Source organism: Lonchura striata, chromosome 1A, assembly GCF_050655825.1.
Source record: "Lonchura striata isolate lonStrDom1 chromosome 1A, ASM5065582v1, whole genome shotgun sequence".
NCBI classification, from domain to species: domain Eukaryota; kingdom Metazoa; phylum Chordata; class Aves; order Passeriformes; family Estrildidae; genus Lonchura; species Lonchura striata.
This window is the reverse complement of record NC_140741.1, coordinates 51,200,107-51,223,437: the sequence shown is the minus strand read 5'-3', so window position 1 is coordinate 51,223,437 and position 23,331 is coordinate 51,200,107. Positions and strand designations below refer to the sequence as shown.

Below are 23,331 nucleotides of genomic sequence, written 5' to 3'. Positions count from 1 at the left end.
TGAAAGCAGTATCTTACACTATAAAATCCAAAAAATGTTCTAAAACTGCATATTATATACAATACTCTGTGAAATATGGGGTGATAGACAGTAAGAGTGCCAATCATTTCCAGAGCTTTCTTCATTAGCAGCACCTTGACACACAGTCCTTGCATGAAGCTGTGCTACCTTGTCATCTGCACCCTGCTGCTGTTACTGAGATTTCTTTCCCTGTCACTCCTTAACAGTAATGCTCATCCCAATCTTTGTAAAGCACTTCAATATGATGCTTCAAAATCACTAAGAAAGTATTAAATAATATTACCTGATTATAACTCCTGTATCAACCATGGAAAAATATTTTCTGTGTTTGCCCAGAGCTAATGTCTACTTAACAAATATTACTATACTAACATTACTATTTCTAATTTTCTTTCAAATTACCAATAAGACTTTGCTTGACTTTCAAGATGAGATGTTTCTGCTTTTAATTTCTGAAATTGAAAAATTCTACTATTTTTTACAATAAAAATTCACCTTTCTTGATCACAGACATGGTAGTGCTGGTTTTCTTCTTTTCCTTTAGCCAACCATAAAGAAAGAGAATAAAACTCCTTTGAAAATACTCAGTTTGAGAGTAGAAGAATATCTTTCAAGCTTCTGCTCCCACTGTCCTCTATCCTAGATAACTGTGTGTCTCCCATCTTGCATCCCACAGTCTTTCTCTAGGCTACAAAATATGAGCCATTTAGTTTTGGCAGAGTACTAAAAGCAGTAAAAGTTTGCTTTTTAACCTAATATTCATCAGTCAGCAGAGATGGGGGTATAGAGAAATGGACAGGAGTACTGAGGGGTCACGACCTTGCAAGTCATTCAGCTTTTTCACTGCAAACTTATTACCATGGGTAAGGTACAGGGCTTCCCAGAGGCTGCTGACCTCTCCTGCTGCTGCAGTGGGTCTTTGCCATGGCACTGGCAGAGGAGTCAGCACTCAGGCAGAGTCCAGGAGGACTGCGTTGCTAGCTGGATTGTGGCTGCCATACTCTGCTCAGCTGTGACAGCATATGCTCAGAATTCAGAGCCAGAAAAGGACAAGATGCTGTCCTTGCACACTCTGAGCAGCTAGCAGCCTTCTGGGGAGTGAGGAGATGGACAAGTGTCAGGCAGAGAAGGGGAGCCAAACTGAGTGTCAACAGAACCAGCAGAGAGAAGAGGAGCAAGAAGGACAAAAGAGTAAGGGATGTGCTAAATGGCATAAGGGCAGAGAGGGGAAGGAACAAAATGCTGAGGGAGGGAAAGAACCTGTGACAGTGACAGGAAATGTTTTCTTATCTATGAAAGGATCCAAGTAGAAAAAAAAAAAAAGGCTAAAACCTCAATGCTTGGAATTCTCTGACAAAATGCCTTCCTTTGGAAATAGCAGTCCTCAAAGCAAGGTGCAAAGTCTGCCTCAACAAAGCTAACCATTGCCACTGCAGTCTAAACAGACTGTTAAGGATCCTGTGTTAAAAAGCTGGATCCAGATAGAAATTACCTTTGCAGTGTCATCTTCTATGTGTATGTGTTAGAAATAATTTCAGTAAAAGCTTATCTAAAAGATACCACTGGGAAGAAATTCTCTATTCTTTCATTCTAGAAGGAATAGGTGGTTTTGCTCATATTGTCTGGAACAAACTAAAGCAATGTCTGCTTTGTTCCCTCCTCCTACCACACATCTTAGCAATTTTTATCCCATCATCAACTTTAGGACATGTTCCTCCATGGGAGCTGTGGGTAGTGTGGGTATTCATAGTGAGGGATGCCAGGATAACCTATCCACTTGGGCTGTTGGAGCTTCCAGGGGAGTGAGTACCTGAATTCCTGCAACAGGCATCTTCATTTTTGTAGCAAGAAGCTTCATGCTCTGGATCCTGAAAAAAACTTTACCAGAGCTGCAGATCTCTGTACTTTGGTTCTGAAGCACCTGCCTGGGAAGCTGGCAGGAAACAAGGACAAAAGTATTCTCTGCTTGTGGTACATCCAGAGTCTATCTACTCTGATGTTCTTTGGTGCACCATTTTGGCTTCAAACAACAGCCTTGTTACTTGAAAACTTCTTGACCAGCTGTGGTCTGAAGTTCAGCAGATCTGAACTGAGGGGAGGGAATTTATACACACAAATAGGCAAATGAACCAGACCTCTTTTTTTCCTTTATCCTGCTCCCTCAGAGGAAGAACAGGACTCAGCATAACTGAGCAAATATGGAGGATTATGTGGATATAGGTGAAATTTCTCTGCATTATAGTATGTCCCCAAGAATTCGGCAGGGAGTTTCAATATAACAACCCTTCAAGCCTGGGTATTTGTTCTGAAGTTCACACTGAATTTCAGTCTTTTATTTTGCATTTTGACTACTGCTTAGTTCAGACCCCACCCCCACTAATATCTTTGACATCTGGAAAGAAAATATTATTATTAGTTAAAAAAGTTACCTGACTTATCAAGGAATGGTAACAGATGAATGATGGTGATATTTTTTATGTATGAACCACTTCTTCCAGCATGCCCTGTAACATCATGCTGTAGCTTGTCTGTCTTTCTCGAGGTAGAGTAACCTCTCTGTTGTCTTGTAGCTAAAAATAAGCAGTTAGGCTTTATTGCCAGCAGCTGCTCCACTCCAGAAAAAGAGGAGGCCTCCTTCCATTCTGATTACCAACATGGTCTGAAGGTTTTATTCAACACTACAATTGGCAAAATGGCAAACCACTGAATGCTGTGCCTAAGCATGCAATTACATTGTAATTCTTGAGTGTAATACTCTGCACAGTTGCTACAATGCTCAGCTGAATCTTGAAGCAGTTAGTTGACCATCTTATTCTCTGAAGATGATGGTTTATGGAGGAATAAATTGTAGGCACTGAAGTTGAAATTAGTGAAGCACTTCACATGCTTAACCCTATATTCAGGACAGAAATTAAAGAACATTACTTACGCAGAACACATAGCAAGACTAAACATGTTATTTAACCCCAGAGACCCTTAAGCTAGGGATGAAATTTACTGCATGTGGATATAGTTTGTTAAACAGGCTGGTAGATTGATACAAGGTATATAACAGCTTTCAAACAAGCAGTATAATTTTATACTCAGAAACATAATTTATTTTTAAAAGAAAACTATTTATAAAGTATTTGAGACACACTGACTGTAGAAAAGCAGTAACATAAAGACATTAAGTAGTAATGAGTAATTATTAATGAGACAAGGTTTTCTTATATAGCTTTTAGGTTTCTTATTTCCTCTAGATGAAAAATACTTTTACATTGTAATGTTGGTTCAGTAAAGATGAAAATTCTGCCTCCAGTGTGACTTTGCACAACCACAATGAAGAGTCAGTACCCTTAGTTCTAAACAGTGCCACTAGCTTGACCCAGCAAAAGCAGGGACAGAGTATACTAAAGATCATGGCATTAGATGAAGATTGTGGTAATGATGGAGCTAAATTATTCATTCTGCCACTGAACTATGTCTGATAGCTCAGGGATTGCTGTACAGAAGCCATATCTCTTTCTGGCATGTGTTCTGCATGAGTGGAACAGCTTACCTGCGCTGAAGAGTCTGTTTTCAGATGTCTTTTCACTGCACTTGCAGAGTGCAGCATGACATATTTAAGGTATATTGAATTATCAGTGCTAAAATACAGTTCACTAATTTAAATTACTTTTTCATTCACTAAGTCCTTGGGCTTTCATTGTACAGGTAATATGTGTTTCATCTGCTTCTCTGTTCTGTCAGAGCCATCCATATATGGCATGATAAAATTATTAGTGCTGATTATGTGTCATCACATAAATGCTTTATTTTGTTACCGGGTGTCTTTTCTTCCAGGTTTGGCATTTAATTGTCAAGATGCATTTAAGTTTCCTAAATTGTATAATCTAATTTAACAAAAACTGCTGGAAAAATAAGTAAATGCACTAACAAAGGTGAAATATTATTTCATTTATGAAATTTTTTACTAAAGACATGATTATTCAGTGTGCTGTCTCATTGCTATTTATCAGCATTTGTTTAAGGCTGCAACTGAACAAAGAATAGTAAATGCAGTTTAGTGTACAAAGGCAAAGTCACATGGCCTTGGCTTTAGTTAATTTATCTTTCATGACAGATTCTATTTTCTGCTACTAGTATTATTACCAGTATTACATTTCTCCCATGACAGTGCATCTGGAGCTCTTGCATTGCCAAACTTAGTGGTAGCATTTTATTTGTGTGACATTATTCAGTTATCAAGAAAAAGTGTGTGCTGAGAAACACTGTAGTTAGTTAATGACAGCAATAAAAAATGAGTTCTTTTAAGGAAGAGTAATGCCTCAAGTACTTAGCTAAAAACACTTATTTCTGGGGCTACACTATCCCACTCCTGTCATGGGAACCTGGGCATTCACCAAGCAGATCTCCAGCTGAGACAGGAGACATAGAATGAGTTTAACAATTAAATTTCATACCTTTTCCCTTAAGTAATGGCAGCTGGACAACATACAAAGACTGCAGCACTGAATTATAGGAAAGGCACACTAAGATCACCCTAGTCTAGTCGTTTTTCTGTGGAAGATAATCTCTACATATGTAATTTTCAGCAGAAAGGAATCTAATCCATTCTTGGAGACCTACACTGATGCAGAAGCCATGTAACTCATCGTGTATTTCCTGTAATATTATATACACACGCCTTTGTATGCTTATATCCACATTAACTGAAATACAAATATACCCATGTCAGGAGTAGCTGTAAGCAGGAAAACTTCATGGAAGGTCCCATCAAGATTGAACAGAGCTCTGCTCTTGACAAATCATAACTTATTACCTTTATGTACAAATTGAAAGACAAAGTAAAATGACAATACAGGTTTTGGAAATTATGGAAACTGCTGAAGTTGTAGAATAGACAGATGATAACTGTAGAGAATTAATAATTTAGTAGGGTGGGCTGATTTTAATATCTTGTTTTAATACAGATAAATTTGCACTCATATATCTAAGGAAGAAAGAGCATAGTTTATATAGACAGGATTGGACTAAGTATTTCAAAATGACAGAACATGAAAAGAAGTCAGGGTCTTGGTAGATAATTAACTGAACATGAGTTTGCAGTGGGATGATGCAATTACAGAGTGAATGTCAGCCCTGAAGCCTAAGCACGGAAAATATGAAGTGGGAGTAGGAAGGTGATTATTAGCTCTGTTTATAGCAAATGTAAAACCACGACAGGAATGCTGGGTGCAACTCTCATACCCACATTTCAGAGTGGACTATCTGATAAACCACATAGTCATAAAGTCCTGCAATAAACATGCTGAGGCCTGAAAGGCACAGCTTATTGTGAAAAGCTAGGAATGAGCAAGCTGCCTGTCTTATCCAAAGACAAGCAAAGAAGACCATTGTAAAAGATAATTTTGATTGTGACTGGCTTCTTAGTTTAAGAAGAAAGGGAATAACAAAGAACAGTATGGGATATTATTCTCTTGAAAAATTGATATATAAGATTTAACTGCAAATAAAGCCCTTAAAAAAAGCCCAAACCACCCAGTGAATAATTACCCACATCTTTGATGAGGTGATGAATCTTCCACTCTGTACCCATGTGTCTAAAGGTCCTTCTTGGGATATTGCACTTCCAGGAGGCATTACAGACCGTCTGCTGAGACTTACAACTGAGGTGCTGCAACTTGCAGGAGGATAATGATCTCTTCCAACCTCAAAGTCTATGATTAGGTGACTAAGACAATTATACTTTGTTTGAATTCTATCAAATATACTGATGTATACCTGCTGAGGAAGAAGTTCTAAGTTCTTTGAGTTTCAAAATAAGGCATTATACTTCACTGGTTTTGGATAGATTCTTTTGTCATGAAAATCCTACTGAATCATTGGAAATGGAAACAGTACTTAATTTTGTTTCTACTGAGATTAGTTGTGCTGAATACAGAAGAATCACATCCTTCAGTATGTAATTTTGTTTTCATATTAATATATTTGAAATAGTATCTGTTAAGTAGTCCTGACTGCAAAAACATCAGACTGTGTTTTCAATAAATAATTCCACTTTAATGGTAAAGTAATAATTTAGACAGATACAGTGTGCACACCTGCAAAAAAAAAAAAAAAATACGCAAGCTGGTTTACAAGCTAGAGGAACAATAAACCAATAGAAAATACATCATCCAGTTAAGTCCGATGACACCAAATACTTATTATTAGGGTTTTACAAAGACTACAAAAAATTTAAGATGATTTATTTCACTGTTTCTGTCTATTTACAAGATATGTTACATCAAAAATGTACAAAATATAAAATGTGTACAGACAAATGTTTCACAAACAATTTCTGAGTTGTAAACTAGGTGGACTCACTGAGATGTATTGCAGGAAGTTTTGTATATATAATATTGTGTGTTTGTGAGCTAAATATGGCAGGAAAAGATTTGCAGGTTTGCTCAGAGCACAGGTACAAGAAAGAGCAGCTTTGCTTTAGTTCTTTGAGTCAGTCAAGGTGTATGAACTGACATTTTGCATCAGAAATTGATCCAGGTTTGGGGGGCACGATGTTGGTCAGACTGAATCCTACATGCATAAATTCAGTTTTATAGGGCAATAGCACCGTGTAGGAACCTCTAGATTCAGTGATGCAGCTCAGTGCCATTTGGAAACTGCATTGATTTCTTTAAGTTACAGCAGGTGGCCACGGAGTGGCCATGAGGAGTGAATAGCACCAGATACACCTGAAGGTAACATCCATGGAGGTGTACAGTATGTGACTACACAATGCCAGAGCCCTTAGGTACCTTCTTGTTCACGTGCATCTATTTTAACCATGGTTCTGGTGGTAAAAGTTTTTCCAGTTACTCTGAGCAGTCCAGATGCAGTCAGGTTGTAGCCTGCTGTGACATATGAACTTCAAACATTTTCAGACTTTTCCCCCAAAAATGTATTGGTTTCATACAGATATTGAAGTGTGCTAACTGTAGCATTGATAGCTCCTGCATAGTCGTAACAGCTGTAAGTACAGGACAAACACACCAGGTAATAACAGCTTTTAGGTTTTGCATTCTGTATTTGTTTGCAACATACAGGAAATCTCAGCAAGTGAAACATCTCTTAACACCAACAGAATAAAATACAATATTTTTGTTTGTTTTTGATTTGATTTGTGCAAGGATTTTTTTCTTTTTTTTTTTTTTTTCTCTATATTTACAATACCCACCCAGTAGACTGTGCAAAACCAACCCACTTTTACAGTATAAACTCTTCCTCTTCCACAGTGGACATCACTGCTTCAGTGTTCTTTTATGCTGAATTCTTCATGTACAACTATAGCAATCAAAACAACATGCTGAAACTAGAAAAAGGAAAAAAAAAAACAAACAAACCCATATATTTGTGCTCATGCTGCATCAAGTGCATCCAGCTCTGCTGGATAAGTATTCAAAACATCTATCCTCCCAAAAATTCCATTCCATGGGACCAAATGGATTTGAGCCGATTTTGTCAGCATTTAAGTGGCAGTGAAAGTGGGTTTGGGTTCCTTGTGTACTTCTGAGGGTAGGCAGAGAAATCTATTCACAAGATAAAAATATTATATAGCAACTGTTCTTTCTCGTATCCATTACTTTAAAAAATTGTGATATACAGATATGAGGCTACTATGTTAACTGATGTTTTCTTGTTAGTAAATGAAGAAAAAAACAGTGTAAATTACCAATGGTTTAGGAATTAAACCAACTGTAAAACTGTTCTAGAAATCTATTTTAAGGCAGTGAGACAGCACCATAAGAAATGTTCCTTCTTTCACTGAAAAGGCTCAAACAAATGAAGCCCTAAAAAGCCTTTAATCAGTGTTTGTTAATAATTGGTAGAAAACTGTTGTTAAGGAGTGGGCAGGCGGTTAAAAAAGACCCTTGTGGTAAAAATAACTTTATAAAATCTGTGACTTGTGTACTAAAAACTTTATGGAGCGCATCACCGTGACCATGGCAGTTAGAATTAAATTGGCACTTATCCAGCATATCACAGTCATGTTTTCTGGTGATTGCACAATACTGTTTGTGCTTTCTGAGTTACTATCATCTTTTACTCATTTTGGAATGGGCGGTAGTGTATAATACAAACACCACTGCCATCCTGTGACCAGCACCATGTGGCACAACAGAGGTTAGAAGATAATTAGAAGACTGCATTGTTCATGCAGCATCTCAGGATAAAATAAAGGAAAAAAAAAATCCAAGGAAGTTTCACTGTAAACTTGTACAGAGAAACACAGAGAGACAGAAAGAGGATAAGGGAAAAAAATATTCCAGTTTGGCTAACATGTGTGCAATCTGCTCAGATGCCCTTGGTCTAGGGCACTTTCCAGTTGACAAATGGAGTCTCACTCGGCTCCATAGGTATTGAAATGCCTTGAAATTAAACTAATTCAAGCTTTCCACTTCAATTTTTCTTCCTGACTTTGCAGAGTTAGGTCTCCTGCCTCCCTACAACACACCATTCTTACTGAGAGACCTCGGTGTGCTGCTTTAATACTGGCAGTGGTCTAGTGGAAACAGATATTACCATTATCCAACAGCAAGATTTGTCCCTTTCAGAGAGTTGATTCAAGGGATGAATCCAAAATGTCGTCATGGTGGCTGGTGCTATCACTGTCACAGCTCTGTGCGCTCGAATAGTTGGCTGCCTCTTGAAGCCTCATTAGCATATTCATCTGAAAGAAGAAAGCAATGTTTACATAATCTCTTCTCATTTAAAACCGCAATGACCGTGTTAAAATTTAATTAAGCTGTATGTGGTGTGCTGGTACCTAGAGGAGGAACCGTACAAAAGGATTTCAGAAAGGGCAGGGTGTCAGCAGCTCCTACTGACACTCTTTTCATTGCCTTCTGGTTTTTAAATAGAAGTCTAAAGGTCCAAAGAGGGATACAATGGAGCTGCCTGATAACTCTCTTTAATTCAGGGGTGAGGCCAGCTGCAGCTGCAACACCGCAGAGAAAGGAAGCCAAATCTCAGCTAGACATCTGGGCCCGTATTTGGAGACAGTCAAGCTTCCAGATAATTTTTGGATGGTGTAGATGTATTACACTGGAAAAGCAACTGAAAACGTAATCACAGTAACATACCCCCTCTACAAGAGAAAGATGGGGAGGGAATGAGAGAGGGGTGGACTGATGTCATCTGCTTCATAAATGAGTCCAATCTGCTGTTGAGGGGCTGCCCTCAGGAGCAAAACAGCAACAGATCCTCCTACCCAGGAGAGTAGAGCCCACTATAATTTAGCAATAACATATACCTGAAAACCATTTGAAAATAATCAAATAGCAGCACTAAGATCCAGAAAATTACTTGGATGCTTGATGCCTGACTATATAATGGTCAGGATTTTATTTATAAAGCATCCACTTCTGCCAGCATGCTAAAGACTGCAAGCAATGTCAACAGTACTTCACTGTTTTCCAAGGAGCAAATGCACTGTCGCTATAAAAAGCAGGCAAAGAAAAACCAAAGCCAAAGATGTATTCCTAGCAGTTTGTGTTTTAAGCCCCCATTTCCAGTTTGTTCAGAAATCCTTACATCTCCATGCTTTTAACTTGCATGGTGAAGTTTCTCCAGGCACTGAACAGTGTTCAACACTTTTGCATAGCTTTTGCTGAAGCTTTAACTGGTATCCATGCTTGTAGACACAGGATACCTGTGGTGAGTGTTCAATACATCCTGCATGAGATGTGTCCTGTTTCCACAAGTCCAGGGTCTGTCTACCCATGAGCTCCATTGGAGGCAGGGGCAAACCCTCCAGTCACAACTTCCAAGCTTCTGATGTTTACTCAAGTACAGATGCTGACCAGAGTGTGCAGGGAGCAGGGATGACAGGAAACTGAACTCAGGCTGCCCATAGCCTGAGCTTTCACCATAATGGAGATTATGCTGTGCTGGAAGCCTGTCCAACACACTCACTGGAAGCTCAACTCACAGGGCCAAAATATCACCTGGAAGCTTATGGAACTGAAGAGAAATTCAAATAAGATGATTTTCTACACTTGTTCAGGACGCTGTCTGTTTTTGAAAATGAAACACTGAGGCTGAGGAACCATTTTCTTAACACAGTTAAGAGTTAAGTGCATTTTCCTCTGAGAAATTCCCCTTTCCAAGGGGAAATTCTAGAAATACAGCATATTCTAGAAATACAGTTCTCTAAAATGTATTTTGAATTATGATAAAGGCAGTCCACAGAAAAAGCACTACACAAGAATAGCAGTTCAACATATGCATTTTAATAGTCCATTATCAGAGGAGGCAATGGTAAACCTGAATGTCTGGGATCATATTTAAATAAAACAGTATGTGGCATTGAGGGAAATCAACTTCTTATCATTTAATGCCACAACACTTGCATTCCTTCTACATTAGGATTATTATACAGTCATCAGTTATCTCAAAATATTATGAGAAATGGGAGGATGGTTAATTTCTGTTTTCACTAAATTCTCTATGATAGGTAAGTCAGATAATGTGAATATCGCAGTCCTTAATTTTTATAATGTAGATGAAAAACTGCCTGATGAAGAAATATGTTTTCATGAGAAGCTTATTAATTATATATTTGTATATAATAATAATAATTATTATTATTATTATTCCCAAACAATATAATGATGAAGACCTGATACATGGTACCAGATATCAGATACATCTGGGCAGATGGGAAATACAAACAATGTAAGGACATATTAATGTGTTGGTGATACATGCCCTCCTGCTTCCTTTCATTTTCAACATTTTCATAAATTATAGGAGGATTCATTTTAAAAGCCTGTTCTGGAACAGGTGCACAGTACTTTTTTACTGCACAGTGTACAATTTAACATGTGAAAGTAAAGTATATACTGAAAAGCCTTTTCCCAAAAATTTGATTCTTACCAAGGGATCCCCCTCTGTATCAGTCTGTGGAACATGCTTAGAGGTTGTTCCTTCTTTTGCTGATGCATAACCTTCATAACCAACATCTTCAGGTCTTAACTGAAGTAGTGATGGCCACTCATGCTGTAGAGTTGCAGAGCTCCATGGATAGGTATCAGCTACCCACTTGGAGGGATCCTCCCAGGGAGCTCTCTTACCGTACATCTACATTATGGATATAAGACAGGTAAGTATTTTACAGAGTTTTTAGTACCAGCAGAAAAAAAAAAGTCATCACGAACATCAAAACCATTTTAGAAAGAGATTTGCTTTCAGATGTTCTCAGTATTCAGGTAAAATAAGACCTTAAGGAGATCGGATCATCTCCAATAATGATCCTTCAATACACAGAGTGGCTGCAAGTTGGAAAATGCTCCATAACTACAGACACTTGTAGACAACAGCAAGTGCTTGATACAAAGTGAAATGAGACCTCCAGGTAATATGCTTAAGGCATATCAGGGAAATTAACACAGACCTATCAAAAGCATTCAAGTTAATTGGATTTTGTTTGAAGTGAATTAGAAGGTGACAGTACAGATTGATCATTTCTCCTAGCAAAATGAGATGCCGAGGCAGACATCTGTCCACATCCTAAATGGGATAACTTTCAAAAGGTTAAGAGAAGAATTTCACAAGGGATATATTTTTCCTCACTATGAAGAATGAAATGCTTATGAATCTGGGGGAAGGACAGAGGAAGAATGAGAATATTGTAAATTTAGGAGATCTGGTAGCACCCTCAATAAAATTCACCCTTCTCTCTATTGCTGTTCACAAGCAGCATATTAGCTGAGAGCCCCTTGGTAGCTGCTTTAAAGAGTTCCTTTAGCTGTGGCGATACACTGGAATGGGCTTTTCGTAAATTCTCCTGCCTCATACAGTTTTACACAATCCAAGGAACACCATGCTATTGGCAGGGCAAGCACTCATGGAGGATATAGGCGGGCTGCGCTCCTAAAGGGAGTGTAACAGGGGAGGACTTTAGTAATAAAGGCAGAAGGATGAGTTATCACTGCAACACCTGCTGCTAGGCATTTGCTGAATGCAGAGCTTCGGGTTAGGCAGCCAAGTTCCCTGTAATAGGCATAGAGATACCCAGACTGCTTCTGCCCTGCACTGAGGGTAGGCTGCTACAAAAGGGATCTGCCTAAATAAGACAAGAGAAATGCTTCTCAGAGGTAGAAGGATAACTCCAGGCTGTAGCACTTCCCTTCATCTGAGATTAACAATGACTAAAGCTTTTCTGGAATCTAGGCAAAGGCTTGTAATCCTATGTCTGACAAGTGAGTTTGCAAAGTACCTTACCAGAAAGGCAATCTTTATCTATCTTTGGTTCCAGGAACACTTAATTATATGATATAAAGGATTTCTGTATATTATTAATAACTTTATTCTATGGAAGCCATCCAAAGCAGCTAAAAATTGGTACAGCTCATGAAACAAATATATTTTCTTCTATATGCTGCCATCTTCTGCTGCACAACTGAAGTTTTCATTGAAACAGTTACCCTGTATGCTTGGGAAAATATGAGTATGAAGAATATCACTGCATTTTTATAGCTGGTCTAAACAAGTGCTGTAAATCTCACTGTGGCTGCTCTATCGAATGTTTGGCAGTATTCTGCACAAGGCATAAAAAACATAATTCCCAGAGAGATAAGCAGGTTTAAGAAAGCATGAGGTATTCAACAAGGCAGAATTCGAAACCTATGTTGCATCAGTATGTCACTGTGTCAACACAGGTGATAAAGAAACTGCAGCTGCTTACATAGTTCTTTGCCTAGTCCATAACAATCCCCCCTGCACTATGCAGTAGTATCTTTTGGTGGCATGTATGGAAAAAATGCCTTTCCACAAAGCATATTTTTAGAGCACATGGAATTGCAGTGCACAAATGAAAAAAAAAAAAAAGGAAAAGGGAGAAAGCCAATTAAAGACTGGGGGGGAAATACAAAAAAGGAAGAATGGGTTAATGTAAAATATTTATGTTTCCTCCAAATATGTGAAATTATCCAAAATCCTAACCTCCTCTGGTATAGCCCAGAGAGTTATCCTCCCAGTGAAAACCTCATTCAACCTCCCAGGGGCTTATAAAAATAAGGGGGAACAACATTTTAATGTGGGCAGATAGTGTTAGGACAAGGGAGATGGTTTTAAACTAAAACAGGAGAGATTTAGATTAGATGATAGGAAGAAATTCTTTACAGTAAGTGTGGTGAGGCACTGGAAAAAGCTGCCCAGAAAAGTTGTTGCCCCATCCCTGGAAGTGTTCAAGGCAAGCAATTAGATATTTTTTAGGTCCCTTCCAATTGAAGCCTTTCTATGGTTCTATGAAAACATCTTTGTTCAAAAACTTTTTCCCACAAACCTGTGTACCTACACATGTATGTAGGTGGTAAGAGCTATTTTCTGATACCAGTGTAAAGCTTATTAATTGTTCCATTCAGGGGTAGGCTGAGACTGTCTTGACTCAGGGAGACAATCTGACCTGTATTTAGCCATGCTGGAAACTCTTTAAACAATGGAAAAAAAAAACAAAAACAATTTCCTCCAGTCATAGAGAAGAAACCCTCTTCATAAAATACAAGGTATGTTAGTGCTGGAGCAAGAAAACCAATTTATACACCAGAGTAAGAGCAAGTCAAAAGGAATTTGAAACTGCCTTCTATAACCCATCCAAAGATTTTCCTCTTGCAAATGCAACAGCATTCATACCAGGATGCATTGTTTAAAAACAGCTCAGAGAAAGCCTTTGAAAGCAATTTTAAAAACTTCTAGGAAACAAATTACATACCTGGAGTCCTTCTCTCACAGCTTCCAGAAGATATGGAACCAGGGAATAGTTCCAAAGGTCTGTGAACCACACTCTGGAGCCATCAACATCCATAGGGCAAGGGAGGAAGAGACGGGGACCTGAGAAGTCAAGTTGTGTATTAGAACAGGTATAACTAGGAAACACTCTTAATCTTCTTAAAATTAAAAGAGCAGTACTGGAACAAGCTCAAATTAAAAGAATACTAAAACAGAACTAAAGGAGCTAACAGTCTCCTGTTATTAAAAATGAACTAGTGTCACTTAGTCCAATTTTAGGGCCTGATGAACACTTACAAGTTTTATGGCAAAGCTATGTAAAAGCTGACATCTTTGCTAACACAATTATTCCATTAAAAGACTGAAGGTCCAAGGGTTTTTATTGCTGTAATTATACTGCAGTGTGAAAGCAGGAGAAAACAATTAAGCTTAGGAAAGTTACTATCGGGATAATCTTTTTTTAAATTTAGTTTAGAAAAGAGTGATATTTTACTTGAAAGTATTTAGCAACAAAGGGAGAACTACCAGGAAATATATATACTCTCTCATTAAACTTTCTATTTTCCATACCTATGTTTTGCTTCCCATTGAGACATGGCAACTTAAAAAAAAATAATATGTTTTTCACAAAAAAAAATTCACACACACACACAAAATATATATGTATATGTAATATATATATTAATATATTTATATAATATAAATCCCTAAAATGCTCAGCCTGCATCCTTATTTCAAACCATTCCACGAGTGGACTCACCAATGGTTACATCTGAAGAGCTGTGTGTTTCTAGGAAGCTGTTGAGATGATGCCATGTTTTGGGGATCCAGTCAATGATTTTCATAAGCTCATTATTGCGTATGCTCTTTTCTATTTCAGTTTCTATCAGTTTCCTTCTCAGATATCTTCCTAAGAAACCCTTAACAGGCTCTGTGTGATTAGCACATAGCACCCACCTGGGTAGAAGAGAGAAATGTCAAGCAAATTATTTCCCCTTAAACATATAGATGAAAGTAATGTCATAGAGTCTCATTAGTCAGCAAGTGTAACACTGCTCCAATAAACCTCATTACTGTTCACTGTTTCAATGCAGCCATTTCAGGTTTCAGCAGGAATTCAAGACACTGCTGCAGACAGAAGAAATGCAGGAATGCAATCATCTTCAGCAACTTGCTAGAGGCGCCAGACAGTATCTTATTTCTTTTACCATTCCCCAACACCATTCCAAGACCCATCAACAGAGGAGAGACACTGAAACTGAAATGCTTTACTGTGATGAGACACAAGATCAATATTTGTCAAAGAACTGGGCTTAGAAGCAGGGAACTGTGCAAACATGGCCACAGTAAATAAAGTGAGAATGTACCTGAAATTGTGATGCATCTCCAGATTTGGTGAAGAAGAAACTCCTTGGTTCATGGTTCCAATAATATAGGGACTGGAAATATAAAAGCAGTAGGATTTTTTGAGGAAGAATTCATTCAAATATTCAGAGTATTTTCCTTTTTACTATCCGTACTAGGGCAATTTCAAAAGAGTCTGGGTTTACTATAGTCATACATTTAAAATATTTCTGAGGTACAATTTTAAAAATGTTTATTCCTGTATGATTTCCCTCTTGCACATATGTAGTTTACTAGTTCCCATCTGTAATGAAGAAATAAATAAAGCAGTTCTGTCTTAATGTAATTCATAATTTGGCAGTACACTTAACTTTTTAATTTCAAAAGCTAGTGAATTTCATGAGTAAGACATTGCATGCAATGATTTTATGAAGGGAAGACCCTATGGTATTACTTTTACAGCAGAAATAACCAACATTATAGGCCAGTAAAAGTTCTTGAAAACATTATTTTTACTCTTGCTTGAGAAGAATGGACAGTCAGCCAACTTTATACTTCTGCACTGCTGCAGGAAAACTGTGGGACAGGCAAATCTGCTAGATTCACAGCTGCTTCTCTATGGCACGGTTTATCCCAAATTCCCCTATTACAATGTGTAAGCTGTTCTTACACTACTAATGAGCTTATGTGATCTAACAGGGTGCAAAGAATAACACTATAATTCAATTAAGTGCTTAAGTATAAAGTATATTATTAAGTTTTGTGGTACATTTACATCTCACTGAGAAGCATGGAAATCATGTAAATGAAGCAAAGGAGACAACTACCTTCTTGGCTGAGAGGGGTTAAAATTATTGAAGCCTTGCAGATGGCCTATGGGACCCTAAGTTTTCACTGGGACATTCTATTTTGCTAAATAACAAGGAGCTTTTACTGTTTTAATTGCAAAACCTGTGTGCAAGAAGAGAGAAGCTGTACTACCTACCATTTATTGTATTTACAGTTGAGGAAACCGTTGAAGATGTCACTTAGTGAACTGATGTGATGGAGGTTATCAAGAATTATGACGACAGGGAGGTCAACACCATTGTTGTCAGCACTGCATTGCTCAGCTAAGCTTGCTAGATATTGTCGCAGATCCTTCAGCAGAATTAATTAAAGAAAAAATCACAATAAAACTCCAAGCCCAGGAAAGATTAATCCAATTACACCATAGATGCAGTTTCACTGGAAAAAAAAACTTCAGAAAGATAACATGACCGCTAAAGAGTTTTTCTTCTGTAGATCACTCAGCTGGATCTGCACATGCAGAAAAATATGCTGCTTACACAGGGCAACATTGAAGCTACATGCAAGGAAAAAACAAAGGTGCTAAACACAAGGCAAATGACTGAAGCATTCTGATTTGGGGGATACATTCCTTAGAAAATTGCTGATAATATAGCTTATACCCAGAGGAACATACATTGCAATAAAATGGGCCATTTCCAATGGGCTGAGATAATCATATTAATTTTTGGACCTTCATTCTTATGAGTGCCACATTTACATATCAAAACCCCAACACACCATCATACAATTTTGCTGCATTGAACTACTCCTTTAGATATCTCCTTTCAGGACTCTCACTGAAGTCTGCCTGCCTTCTTGGAGATTCTTTATCAAACCTCATAATAAAAATTTGGTGTGTGAATTCTTCTTTTCTGGCAGCTGTCTGTCTGCTGTTTAGTGTAGAAGTAAAAGAGAGCTTTCTATAATCCAAAAATTTCATATTTTTGTCAACAGCTGCTTGTGAGAATTTGGGCTAGTCAAGTTTTACACCTGTATCTCTATAGGTATCTAATTTTGTCAGGGTTGGAAATGTATTCTAGACAAAGTTCCTATTGCCATTTATTTTCTGAATCAGGAATAGCAGAATCTTTACTTCTTCAATGGGAACATGCACCTTTTTTATTTCAAGAAAAGTTTTTCTTTGCCTTTTTATGATCAAGTGTCTCTCAGGGAACACTATAGGTGTATACCATGGAATAGTACCATCTATATTATTCAAACAGCCTTGGTATTTGACAATGTTACTTTTTTTTTTTTTTTTTATTACAAACTCAAAAAATTCTACATGAATTTTGATAGAAGAGAAAGGAGAAAAAACCCCAACCAATCCAATCCCAAAAACAACAGTGAAACACCAAAACACACAGACCAAGCTATTTACTAGAAATCCAAAAGCTGGCTCTTTAGTGGGACAATTTTCTTTATAGATGTGTATAGTATAACAATAGATTATAAGCACATTCTCTGCCAAAGTAAATGGCATCACAAATCCTCTGTATAAAGACAGTGAAAAGCAATTATTCTTGCCAGAATGGTCCTTTTGCCCCTTTGGGATCTGTATGCTCTCCCTTCTTATGTTAGCATTCATTATGTTCTGTGCAAATCAGAAAGCTCAGGGCAAACCCTTTCATTTTTTTGCCCCCAGGAACCAAGTTAGGAGTACACTCAATTCAGGACAGCCAGGTGAATATTATTATCTGTGGCTAGCACAGTAGTCCTGCTAGAAACCTGATAATGTGAGCTATGTAAATCACTGGGAACGTGATGTGATGTGTGAGGCAATTTCAGTATGGTCAGCTTCCAGACTGATGCACACCAGAAATCATGACAGTTGTATCTCCCCAATGCCGATTAAGAAACTGAACCCAAAACAGTAATTTCAAATCACCCCTTTGAAATTTTGCTAACAAAAGCTGAAGTTATCATGATTAAAAAATCAAGTTACACTACTATTACTATATAGCCAACCTTCTGACAGAGGAATTACAGACACTTCAAAAATTTAATTTACATAGGTGTTGGGCGCTGCATCTATACTTAAAGCAGGTTTCCTCAAGAGACAAAAAATTGAGACTTCCTTGACAGTGCTTCAATGGTTTGTTTGGAAGAGAAAGATCTGGTCCCTGTACATCACTGGGATTGGAGACTGAATTCTTGTAGGAAGAAATGCTAACTGAACAGCAAAAGAGTACACCCACTAATGGAATCTGTTCTGGATCATCACTACAAATTGGGCAATAGATTATGTTTTCAATTGTAACTTACCTTGCTTGACTTGTGATCTATGTTAAAAGTTGCAATTGCATCCTCAGGTTTTTTCCTGCCAGATTTAGTTATAATATATTCAGCCAGCCTGTTGGCTAAATACGTTTTTCCTGTGCCACTGGGTCCCGACAGAATAATTCTGCGATGCTCCATCAGTAAATTAAAGTACCGTTGGGTAATTGGCTTAGGAATTAATGTGTCAAACACAAAACTGTCCAAACTGTTTTCTTCTACTCCTGGGGATAAAAGAAAAGAAAAGAAAAATGGCCTGCCTTATTCTTGCTATTGTAGTTATTTGCTCCAGCACCTGATGGCATCAGTGCTATGCCCAAAGCAAGGTAAGATAACTCTTAAATCAAATCTTCTAAATCAAATCCCTGTTAAGGACTTCTTTACTGTAGAAATACTGGTATCCTTCCACAAAAAAAATAAACAGCAATGGTGAGTTGAGATGAGCGGGAGAGATGCAAAGTAAATGTGAAGAGAAGGCTCAGTGAGGCAAAGATATATGTTTCAGACATTACTGGCAATGATGACAAAAAAAAGGTCAAAGTGACAGCCACAAGGGTTACCAGTTGTCACATAAATGTATTTAAAGTCCTCCTGAAGGTATCCTCTACCCTCCAATAGCAAATCCCTAGAGCTTTTGAAATTTATAGAATTTTTCCTGTGGAACTGAATAAAGCATTAGTATTTCTCACTGTAATCTCTGTTTTGGGGTTGGACTTTTGCCACTGTTTAGAAATCTGTACTTTGGTGTGATTTGGCAGTCAGGCAGGAGAGGACAGACATTCTTAGATGCAATGTCTTACAGACAGTTTATGCAAGAAATGTGCCCTCAAGGTAGAGACAATGCAGAAAAGTCAGGTGTAAGAAAAATAAACATAAAAGTATAGGGAACTGCAGTGTAGAACTCTACGGTATCTTTGGTATTCTTTGGGTTTTACCTTTCAGGTTCACAGTGATGATATTATTATCTCCAACCAGATATCCACAAGGCAGCAGTTCAGGCACTTCTAGGCTATGGGCTCTAGTTACATCCCCTATACAATAGCTAGCAATGCAGTCAGAGCTTAAACCCAGGCTAGTAGTTGGATCCACTCGAAAAATATACTCCTGAAATTATATGAAAACATAAGTCATAAAAATATTTATTGAATGAAAGCTATTTGGAAAACAGCCTACAATCATAAAAAAAAAGTACTGCGACATTGAAAATAAAGCTTAATAGTGGTTGCTGTTAGCTATAGATCAGAAAAAATCAAACCAAAACAAAAATTTGGCAAGACAACTCAAAGAATACAGAAATTTTCTGAAAAGAAAAAGAAAATTGTAATAATAATAAAGCCAATTTTTCAGTGTCTTACCTTAAAGAGACGTCTGATTACACCATCTAAAACATCCCATTTTGTTTTTCCACTGACTCCAATTGATCCTATTAGGTATGCATGTGGCTTTTGATCCTGCAAAGAGAGATTTTTTAGAAACTGGACTAAAAATGGTGCTAATTAGCTTTCTATGAAGAGTCATAGTTTTCTAATGAAGAATAAGAGTATTATTTAGAATGAGAGGTTACAACTTTGGTAATTATCTCTGTGACAGAAATAGGTATAGACTGCATTACTTTGATACATCTTTATAACAAAGGGAATACAGAATCTTGTTCTGCTCTTAGATTGCCTCTGTGTTTTTAAAGAGATGACTAAAAATAAAGTTTGCACTGTATTTATAATTTTTTATAACACAGAACATGAAAACATGACAATATAATTTTTCAGTAGCAATTTCATAGTTGCACCCTGAGGAGACCAATGCATCAATCTAATTTTTAATGACTTTTAAACAGAGATAGCAAGACCTGGGACATGCTACTATTAATTAAACTAAGAATTAGTAATGTCTAAGCCACCACAAAGGCAGAAAGAGGCCATATGGTATTAGTCTGTGTACTGTGCCTAACTGTACTGAGCATGGATGACAGAGAAGAGAGCTGCAATCTATGGAATATTTCCCTTCAGTTCCTGGCTCAAAATACTGAAAAAACATTGACCTATATATTCCAAGATTTGCTTGAGCTATAATTCAGTTCTGGGTAATGCACTTACCTTGGCTCGACTATAGCCTTTGTTTATAGTGACTAAAATTTTGACACTATGACCTTCTTTGTGGAGTGTACCATCAGTGACATCATCCAATAAAACATCTGCATTAAAAGAAGGGAAGTAATCAGTCTGAAAAATCACATCAATTACGTTCAAATCACCAGTTCAATATTTGTTCAAAGGATTTAAAAGTTAAAAATTTGGTTAAAAAGAAAGGCTGCCATGACAACAATTTGCCATTGGTATAACTTGTACTTATTCCTAATTCACCATTTCTGTTGGAGGTGAAAAAAAGTTACAAGTTGTCACTTTTTGCAGGAACATTAGGCATTTTAGTCATGTAGAAATGAATAGAGAATCCACAAATAAATAGAATCTTGCATCACAGTCTTTGCTTTCCCTCTTGAAACTTTTTCAAAATTACAATATATTCACAAAGTAATGTTGTTTAAAAACTAAATTAAATTAATTCTTTGGGCACTCATTTGTGCCCTTTAGAGTATTGTATGAAGAGAAAACAAGAAATCCTTGCATTGATATTTTTGCTGTTAAGTAAAATAGCATTTAATTTCACTTTCTAGATGATTCCTTTGCCTTCTGTAAATATAGTATGGATAGAGTCCTTTTCACCCCCACTAGAAACCCACTCTGGATTCCTCCAGAATATGGGACTTCATTTTCAGCCATTCCTCTAAGGAAAGGCTTCATTTTTCTTGGAGGTGAAGAGTGATTTTGATCGGCTCTGCACCTTTGTTTATATCACTTCATTAACTTCTAAAATGAGAAAGCAGATATATTTCTGTTAAAGGCTGGACCTACAGCTTTATTGCAAGTGATAAAATTGCTGCTTTCTTCTAGAAGTTCTCTCTGGGATTTTACTGTTAGACATTTAAATTAACTATAAAATTAGATGAGATTATAGATTTGCATTTTCTTTAAAGGCCAGCACAGTAATCCACAAACCTAAGCCCTGTTTGTTATGACATCATCTTCATGACATAGTCTTCACAAGGTCAGATTTCATCCAAATTAAATGAGGTTCCAGTAAGATTCAGTCACTTGTTCAAAGGAAAACCAGAGAAGGCTTATGAATATAATTTTAATTAATGTATTAAAAATAAGTTTTCATGTTAAAGTTTGATAACTTACATCCAGATCTAGGATGCAGATTATGCTGTTGTTTGGGTTTTTTTTTTTTTTTTTTATATTTATTGAACAAAGAAACTACTTTTTTTTGGTGAGTTTTAATAAATCTGTGCTTGCTCTGTTCCAGGCATCTGCCTGGATTTTTTGCATCACCGCTGAATAACTTCACTTGTCTTGTGTTTTGACATGTTTGACAAACTTTTGAGCAAGCCTAAAAACTTTAAAAATGTCATAGTTTGTCTGAGGGCAAATTATTATATGATGCCCCTGCAAAATTTTTCAATCTCTAAATGACCCTTACGTAGCCCTTTAAATTAATTTATCTTTAAGTCTTTAGGAATGAGGAACCACTCTGTAGAAAAGAACAAATTCCACTTTCTAAGATTTCTGTCACTGATACAAGGGGCTGAGAAAATGCCCAAGGGCCTCTAATTTCATAGTGGTACTTATTGTTTTAATCACTCCCTGCCAGGCATGCTATGATTACTTCAGTTCAGTTCTTGTCAGAGTTCAGGTGCTCTGGGCCAGGCTTGTACTGGTCCTTGTTTGCTCCTTTCACGCCAGTGACTGACAGAAATAGGGGTGTCTGTAAGCATCAAACCCCTTCCCAGGTTGCCACTGACAGCGATCTGGAGGGTATCATCATACCCTTAGGAAGTGACAGCAGATAGCTTGGTCATTTCCACATGACCATGGTTGATTGGAAATATTGCTCCCAGAAAGAGCAATAATATTTTTACAATTTGATGAGCCAAAGCACCCAATTCTCTCAGCTTAATCCTCATCATGATGAACCTCCCCATACCTCAGGGAGTTTTGTTCAGTAGTACTCCAGCTGTCTCAGAAATCCCACAAGACTCGATAGGAAGCTGTCACCCTTCCAAGTTCTCTGGCATGGCAACAAAATGATCATCACAATGATCAAAAATTCTAGACTAATAATCAAATAAAATTCTCCACTCCTCATTAGGCCCCCTTATATCTTTAATTTCATATAATGAAAAGTAATTACTTTGCACGTGAGAAAAACATTTAGAACAATAACATACAAAATTATATAAAGTTACGAAATAATGGAATAATTCACGCTGGAAAACACTCCTGAGATCATTGAATCAAACCACTTCTCCCAATCATCCTATTCTCCATCTTCCTTTCCCCTGTTTTCCCCTTCCCCTTTTTTTCTTCCAGCTTTTATTATTTCTATTCTTTTGCTGAACACTTCCTTCTAATTTTCTTCATTTTCATTCTTTTATCTTATCTTTTACCTTCCCTTTTCTTTCCCCCATTTCTCTTCACCCATTGTATTGTCATCTAGTTCCCCCTCCTTTTCTTTAGACCTTTTTTCCTACATGTTTATTCCTGTATCTAGTTAGCAGTTAGTGCCAAGCAACAGTGCTAATGGCTGCTACTCAAGAGAGACATTCTATAACCACCATATTGCAAAAAAATTACATTACTTTTTCTTGTTTTCTTTTCATTTGCTAATTTTTAATATCTGTGAGCAGTTAAATTTTTTCTCCTTGCCTTTGCAACACCTCATTGTATGTTGAGACCTAGTTCAGGGTCCTCCATGCTAAAAGTTAAATCTTTCAAATAGTTGTAATATAAATACAAAATATACCAATTTTCATACAAAATCTGATATTAACCAGAAAAAATGTTCAAATATCTGTGTAATCAATGACTGGCAAGATAATATGACTAACTGCCAATCCAAATTGCAGTCAGTTTGGCATATTCCCAGCTGTACTCTTGCCTAGATTTTTTCCACAATTATTACCACATTTTTATTGCTTCCAGAGACTGCATTATAATTTCTGTGGTGTCTATGCTAATGAGTGCTGCTTTGCTCCTGCTTTACTCC

The 23,331-nt window shown here is 37.2% G+C and overlaps 1 protein-coding gene across 14 annotated transcripts in view; it reads right to left on the bottom strand.

The window, feature by feature from the left end:
• Positions 1 to 2,661: 2,661 nt before the first annotated feature.
• Positions 2,662 to 23,331, bottom strand: part of NAV3 (neuron navigator 3) — a 518,378-nt gene continuing 497,708 nt past the window's right edge. For 13 of the 14 annotated variants that reach the window (XM_085568751.1, XM_077783527.2, XM_085568750.1 and 10 more), the window contains 10 exons: positions 20,322 to 20,419; positions 19,584 to 19,679; positions 19,164 to 19,332; positions 18,217 to 18,452; positions 16,106 to 16,260; positions 15,144 to 15,215; positions 14,537 to 14,733; positions 13,760 to 13,878; positions 10,924 to 11,127; positions 2,662 to 8,716 (listed from right to left, as the gene is read on the bottom strand). In XM_085568751.1, coding sequence (XP_085424877.1) covers positions 8,597 to 8,716; positions 10,924 to 11,127; positions 13,760 to 13,878; positions 14,537 to 14,733; positions 15,144 to 15,215; positions 16,106 to 16,260; positions 18,217 to 18,452; positions 19,164 to 19,332; positions 19,584 to 19,679; positions 20,322 to 20,419 — 1,466 coding nt within the window. In that variant the 3' untranslated portion in view covers positions 2,662 to 8,596. The remainder of the gene's footprint in view (positions 8,717 to 10,923; positions 11,128 to 13,759; positions 13,879 to 14,536; positions 14,734 to 15,143; positions 15,216 to 16,105; positions 16,261 to 18,216; positions 18,453 to 19,163; positions 19,333 to 19,583; positions 19,680 to 20,321; positions 20,420 to 23,331) is intronic. The other variant, XM_021528118.4, reaches the window with a different exon arrangement.